The sequence below is a fragment of the Fukomys damarensis genome, unplaced genomic scaffold (assembly GCF_012274545.1).
Source record: "Fukomys damarensis isolate Sample0158 unplaced genomic scaffold, DMR_v1.0_HiC HiC_scaffold_35, whole genome shotgun sequence".
NCBI lineage: Eukaryota > Metazoa > Chordata > Mammalia > Rodentia > Bathyergidae > Fukomys > Fukomys damarensis.
Window position 1 is genome coordinate 22,653,245 of NW_022900947.1, and position 7,950 is coordinate 22,661,194.

At 34.7% G+C, this 7,950-nt stretch overlaps 1 protein-coding gene across 1 annotated transcript in view; it reads left to right on the plus strand.

Annotated features, from left to right (window-relative positions):
• The first annotated feature begins 285 nt into the window (after nucleotides 1–285).
• LOC104851325 (E3 ubiquitin-protein ligase RLIM-like) overlaps nucleotides 286–7,950 on the plus strand; it is a 14,986-nt gene continuing 7,321 nt past the window's right edge. The window contains 2 exon segments of the mRNA XM_033758866.1: nucleotides 286–320; nucleotides 1,471–1,526. Coding sequence (XP_033614757.1) covers nucleotides 286–320; nucleotides 1,471–1,526 — 91 coding nt within the window.

A 7,950-nucleotide genomic window follows, 5' to 3' on the forward strand; every position in this document is an offset into this window, starting at 1 on the left:
CTTTTTCTGAGACTTATTCAAGACAAATGGTGCAGAGAATATGGAAGGAGTGCTGAGAGAGAGAGAGAGAGAGAGAGAGAGAGAGAGAGAGAGAGAGAGAGAGAAACTTTCCAGAGGGAAGAAATAGTGTGTTTTAAGAGACAAGTTGAATTCAACAAAGATTGAGATTATTCAGTATTGTAGTATGAAGTTTCAATTTTGTAAGTCATCAATTTCACACTTCCTGTGGCAGCGGCATGTTAATTTTAAACAAGCAAAACATCTGGAGCAGCCACATAAGCGATGATGAACAGAATCTCTGCTGCCTACAAAGGCACAGGGTAAGTTAGGAAGAGAGAAAAAGAAAAAGTAGCAGATAAGTCCATGTAGTGAAAGGAGCAGGTCATGTAAAATCTTGCCAACCATATTAAGGATGTTTGTGTTTATCCTTAATTTTAAAGGAAAGAATGATGTGATGAGGCTAAACTATTTAGAAGAATATTTGGCAATTGTGTAGAGAAGACAAAGAAGAATGGATGAAGCAGATCCAGTTAGATGATACTAAGTATTGAATGGTTGTGATCCAAATAAGTTATATACTGAAGCATTAATGCTATTTAACTGATTTGAGCTTTTGGGACACTATTAGGTCTGAATAAGGTTAACAAGGGCATAGCTCCCAGCATGGAATAAGTGTCCCTATAGGAGAACTGTGAGGAACCAGAGTTAAGTCTTTCTCGATATGACGGACATAGCAACCTGATCTTCCATAATCCAGGAACAGGGGTCTCACCAAAAATAAAGTCTGCTAATATCTTAATCTCGGACTTCTTAGCCTCAAGACCTATAATAAACGTGTAACTTTTGCATTTTTATACCAGCCTGAATTGACTAAGACATAAGAAGGAATGTATTTCAGGCAAATGGTGTAACGAACCCAGACAATAACTATGGTGGTAGGAGAAAGTAATCAGTGTGGAAAGCTTTTTAAAGATGAATAACCATAATACTGAAAATGCAAAGCACTATACTTTCTCTCTGGTACTCATAAACTAAGCCACCTGTGCTCATGCTCAGATTCTCAACATGACATCTAAGCACTGCAGAACTTTGCACAAGTACTCTCCTGCTACTACACTTATATCAGTATATTAAGGATAGTAAGAATATCTACACCCGATAGAAGTACTGTAGGAAATAGATCAATATGTTCAAAATACATAGAAAACTATCCGCCACTTACCAAATGTTGCTAACAATTATTGGTTATTAATAGGATATGCCTGTAAATAAAGGGAAATCATTGAGCAATATTCATGGGTTCCTAAGCCATATCAAATGAAGGAGCTACAAATTTTAAGATCTTACAAGTAAAAACTTTTTTTCATGTTGAATTGATTGACTATTATGTATCATTGAACATGTGAAGCCCTATATTTTTATTTAGAGCTTCAAAAGTTACAATTTAATGATAAAAATGATTGTTTTTAGGCTTTCAACATGGCCGAATAGAGGAGCTATTCAGAAAAAATCAACTGAAAACACAGGTAATTGGAAGAAAGGAAGGGATATATATTCTGATCACAAAATCACCCTGAAATAAGATGTATATATCAAACAAAACATAGGCACAGGACTTCATAAAACAGTGTACCAGCCCACAGAGCTGTCATTGTGCTTCCGCCAGCATGAAATCTGTGGGACAGGAAAGTTTCAAAAAAACTGCAAAAGTGTGGCAAACTCAACCCACAGAGGACAGATCTGGGATACAAAGCTCCTCACCCCTTTTGCTTTCTTGCAAACAGAAGACATTGCAGCCTGGCAACAAATTCCACCAGCATACAGGAAGCTGCTCCCTCCCTAACCTGAGGCCAGGTTTGATTTTTGTTTTTTGTTGTTTGCCATAGAAGCCAAATGGATGCTCTAGCAACAAGATTAGAAACCACAATGAATAGTAAGTGGAGGTGTACACCCGTCTTATCCTGTGACTCGTGGCCTGAGAGAAGGATGCAGGTGGCAGCAAGATTCCAACAACCTTGAGCCACCCACGGGGTAATGAGTGGGAAGGCAGCACTCCTCTCCCTCGCTATAACTAATGTGGAAGGAGCCAATGAAGCAGAACAGAGGAGACCATGCAAGGTCCAAGGAGAGCCAACTGTACACAGAATAAGGAGCAGCCTTGGGCTTTATATGACTGAGGGAGCCACAGCAACTGGGAGATACAGGCAGATGTGCACAGGGTAAGGAGGTGTGGGTGGGCTGCTAAGGGACATCCAAAAAGCTTCTGGCAGAAGACTGGACCCATCCCTCACTTCTGAAGACCAAGGCCAGCCCCACACCCAGGGATAATCTTACTGCAGACATGGTGGGTGGCATAGATTTGGATTCCCAGTTGACCACTGCAACAGAATTGTGGACGCAAGAGGAATTTTATTTTCCCTTTTTTTCTTTCTCTGTTTAATTTTAATTTATCTGGAGTTTTTTTAGTTAAGTTTTTACATTTATTATTTGCTTTGTTTTTTTCATCTTTTTTCTCTATTTCTTCAGCTGTCTTGATTTTGTCATAGTTTCATTTTAGTGAATATGGTCTCCAGTCTTTCTGGTATGTTTTGATATTCTTTTATTTTCTCCTTCATTCTTTCTCTCTGGTCCTTCTGTCTTGTTCCCAAAGCTTGGGTGATCAAATATTAGTCTTCAAATTTGATTCTTATAGAGCCCTCTAAATTTATCTCTCTTCTTTGTCATTTATCCCTCTTTGATTACACACACACACACACACACACACACACACACACACACGGTAAAATCACTCTCCTAAGGGGAAATGCAATACATACAAGTTTCTGGTTTATATTAGTTTTTTTTTTATATAACTGCTGATCTTGCTGTCATGGTTAAAGGTACCAAATTAATAGATGCCACACTTTGTGAGTTTCTAGACAGTGTTTGATGCGAGTGTTATTGCTAATTGTACTACATGAATGAGGGTTCATACCCGATTTAATCAGTTGCTCTCCCTTGTATAACAACATGGTGATTGTCTGGAATCACAACCATCACCACAGTCCAGTACTAAAGGTCTAGGTGCTGATCCAAATAGGAACTTCTCATCTCTAATAAATTGTAAGGTAGAATCTTGGGACAGACACAAAGACCAAGAGCCAGCTACACTTATAAGACATTTCTGAGGAATAGATATTTCCTAAGGAAAGCCTCAATACTATTGATAAATTTATCTACCATAAGAAATTTACAAGCATCAAGACAAAAAACAAATTAAAGTTTAAAAACCAGAAAAAGACAAGATGCAGAAACAAAATGCCACCCCAGACCTCTAACCCACCCAGAGAAAATACAGGGGAAAATGATATAGGAGAAATCAGAAATCAACCACCTGTATTTTCTGAAGTGATAGCAGCAGAAGAAACAACAACAACAATACATGTATAAGACCACAGAAAAATTAGATCAGAAATAATTTCTCAGGTAAAAAAGATGGTGATCAAGATGAATGACTTACTTAGTGAATACAGTATAGACACAGATTTTAAAAAATAAAGGAGCTTAGCAGAATGATGGCAATTATGATTGCTCAACATAAGAAAAAAAAAGGAATCCAGGAGACAGATTCAAACATATATCCAGGATAACAAAAACTTCATTTAAAATATACGCAATTATTTAACCTGAGGTAAAGACAGAATTTCGGATCTAGAAAACATGATTGCATTTACTGACCACAAAAAGAAAGATATCATAACAACAACAATATGCCATGAAAAAATCAAAACAACAATTACAAAATTATGCAAAATAAAACAATATAATACTGATGAGAGTCAACGAAAATGCAGGAGAAAGTGCAATTGCCAAAAGAAAACATCTTCACAGATGTAATGGCAGAAAACTTCCCAAACTTGAAAAAAACATTGAACATATAAATAAGTGAGGCATAGAGAACTGCAAATACTCATGACCTAAATAAATCCACACAGAGGCATATAGTAATCAAAATTCTATAAATTCAGCACAAGAATAGAATATTTCATGCTGCTAGAGAAAAGAAACACATCACCTATAAAGGCAAACCCATCAGAATCACAACAGACTTTTCACCACAACTCTCAAGGAAAGGAGAACTTAGAGTGAAGTATTCCAATAGCTCTCAGATGAAGTACAAATGGCAAATAAATACTTAAATCTTCAACATCACTCGTTATTCGAAAGATACAAATTCAAACAGCCCTGAGATTCCATCTCACTCCAAAAAGAATTGGTATTATCAAGAAATCAATCAATAACAAATGCAGGTGGAGCTGTTGGGAAGAAGGAACTTTCACTCTTGGTGGGAATATGGACTGATGCAATCATTGTGGAAATCAGTGTGGAGTTTCCTCAAGAAGCTAGGACTATAGGTTCCATTTGACCCAGCTATCCCTCTTTTCAATATCTTCCTGAAAGAATTGAAAACATCATAACACAATCATATATGGACACTCATGTTCACAAGAGGACAGTTTGTAATAACTAAATCTTTGCAACAACCTAAATGCTCATCAACTGATGAGTTGATGAAGACAATGTGGATTTTTTTAATACAATGCAATACTACTGAGTCATAAAGATGGATAAACGAGATATTTATAACTAAGGTGCACTTATATATCATACTTTTAAGTGAAATAAATTGGGCACACTTGTATGAATATCACATTGTTTCTTTGGTGTAACAGAAAGTATTTAAAAAGCCCAAAATAATAATAAATAATGTGAAATAGGAAGTAAACATTCAAATGGGAAAGGGTCCTAGAGAGGGTAGAGGGGGAAATAAGGAAAGGAAAAAGGGAAATAAAACAAAAAAACAAAGACAATATAGATACAAAGCTTTGTAAATAAGAAGGGGAAGAAGGGTTGAAAGGAGGGGAGAAGAATGGAAAAAATAAGAAGATATATCAAGCTTGTCTTTTAAAGGTGTGTTTACAAACTTCCCAATGGTCACAATCACACACAAAATAAATATATATATCACTTAATAAGTAACTTCATTTCTCTAGTAAAATATGAATGAGTTGCTTAATCACCAATGTCCATACATAACTACACTTTCTCAAGAGCATTAAGATTATTTAATCTCTCTAAGAATATATCAGTAAAAAAAATGTATAAATACCATTTATACTTACCTATAATATTTTAAGAATTTAGCAAGCTTGGACTCACTTAAAAACTGAGTTTATCTTTATCCTACAAAACACAATTGTCTTCTTTGATATGATGAACCATTATTCTAGAATGTATTTATTAATAAAATAATAGTAATCTGATGTGTTCTTTTTTCTTCCAGTTTTTTATAAAATAATAACCTACTCCACAATTATAATAATTTTACCATGAAAGACTACAGTTTTGTGCACCTTGAAGTTTTTTAAAACCCCCCAAAATATTAAAAGGCTGAAAATGGCCATCTGGAATCCCCAAATCCAAAAAGAAGCCACATGACATTTATGATATTGTCTGGCATTAAAGTATTTCTTATGAATTTGATACTTTTGATCATTTCTTTATACATGAACACATTCTGCAATTTCTGATCTCCTTAGAGAATATAGGATAACTGTTTTCTTTTTATGGGATTATTAGAAATATATATTATCATTATTAGTAAATATATAGAAATATATATTAGCATTATAATTATTAGCATTATTTCCTCATTACTAATAAAATTTTTGTAAAAATGCTTAACTTTCATGTATAAATTATAAACTTGAGAAGTTTTCCATAGATGAACTTTGTTTTAACATATTTGTTTATTTTCCCATAATGGAGTCTGAATCCAGGGCCTCCACACTGAGCTATATACTAAACTCTTTTATGTTTTTTTACTCTGAGTTCGTATTTTACTAAGACACTAATGTGTCCATGTTGGGTTCAAACTTGAAATCCTCCTCCCTCAAATTTCCATAATGCTGAGATTTCTTGCATTCACCAAAATCCCTGACTGTCTAGATGGATTTTAATTTTTGTTTTGTTTTGTTTTTGTTTTTAGTTCTGGGGATCAAAGTCAGAACCTTGCACTTGGGAGGCAGGCAGTAGCACCACTGATCTAAATCCCGGGCCCTCAATGTGTTTTAAACCTTGTATCATTTCACCAAGCCACATACTACCAATTCAAATAGTTATTTGAATTTGTGTCCTATGTTTCTGTGTGCAAATATTTACTGAGCTGCCATAACAGATTATAGAATATTCTCATATGTCATATTATCACCGGAATGAGTAAAGATAATTTAATTTTTACATCTGAAGTAATCATGAAACCATGGAAATACGACTCCCAGTAAGTCTAAATAAATATATACCAAACTCACTTCCCATTTATTTGCTCTTTAGAATGCCAATATTTCATGGAAAGAAGCTGGATTGAAAAGAGACCAGACTAGGAAGTGATTTTTATTTACATATCTTACTTATTCAAACTGTATAAAAGCACGATTCTCTGAACACATTGCAAAATCTTGAGATCCTTCAAAGAGGTCTGGGAATGTTTAAGGTACTGGATCCTCAGTTTCATAATCTTTGTTGCTTATTACACCAGCAGGGCTTTCAAGAATATGAAATGTTTCCCCAAATAAAAAGAAAAAAAATGACAAAAGTAACCCATTGTGTCTTAAAAATCTGCTGAGTTTAATATGCCTAAGGGAATGAGGACAAGTTGGAAATTTTAGTCCAAAGTATCATTAACCAAATATATTTTTTGTCTTCTCACATTGAAATACAGTATCTCCACATTATTCTTTATATTTACTAAGAGTAAACACCTCAAAAATCCCTACAACATGCCCTGCATTTAATATAGAAACTTCCTAAGGAAAATTGATAGAAATTTTAAAATAATTGAAATCCATATTTTCTTGTGAGCATAAAATAGATACTTCTGCTAATGGTTTCTTTTGAAGTACAGAAGCTTTTTAGTAAGATGAGATCCCAGTTGTTGATTCTTTCTGCTAGTTCCCATGCTACTGAGGATTTGTTCATAAAGTCTTTTCCTATACCAATGTCTTCCAGAGTTCTACCTAACTTACTTTCCAGCAAGTTTAATGTTTCTGTTTTAATATTTAGATCTTTAATCCATTTGGATTTTAATTTAGTGCATGGCGAAAGATAAGGGTCTAATTTTAATCTGTGACAGGTTGATATCCAGTTTTTCCAACACCATTTATTAAAGAGGCTATCTTTCCTCCACTGAGGATGGTGAGCTCCTTTGTCGAAGATGAGGTAGCTGAGTACATCTGCATTTGTTTTTGTGTCTTCCAGTCTGTTCCATTGATCCTCAGGCCTATTTCTTTGCCAGTACCATGCTGATTTTATCACAGTGGCTTTGTAGTATAGTTTCAAATTGGGAATTGTTACACCTGGTGCCATGTGACTGTTGCCTATAATGGCTTTTGCTATTCTAGGTCTCTTGTGGTTCCAAATGAATTTTTGGATTCTTTTTTCTAGTTCTGTGAAATATAGTGTTGGAATTTCAATTGGCATTGCATTGAATGTATATAGCAGTTTCGGTAGTATGGCCATTTTCACTATGTTGATTCTTCCTACCCAGGAGCAGGGGATATCTTTCCATTTTTTTATATCCTCTTCGATTTCTTTTTTCAGAGTGCTGTAGTTTTCAGTGTAGAGATCTTTTGTTTCTTTTGTTAGATTGATTCCTAGATACTTCATTTTTTTGGATGCTATTGTAAAAGGAATTTTTTCCCCCTTATTTCTCTTTCTGTCTGTCTGTTATTTGTGTATAGAAAGGCTATTGATTTTTGGGTATTCACCTTGTATCCAGATACTTTACTGAATCTGTCAATTAAGTCTAGAAGTTTTTTGGTGGAGTTTTTTGGATCTTCAATGTAGAGTATCATATCATCAGCAAATAATGATAGTTTAACTTCTTCCTTTCCTAACCCTAACGCTTTAATT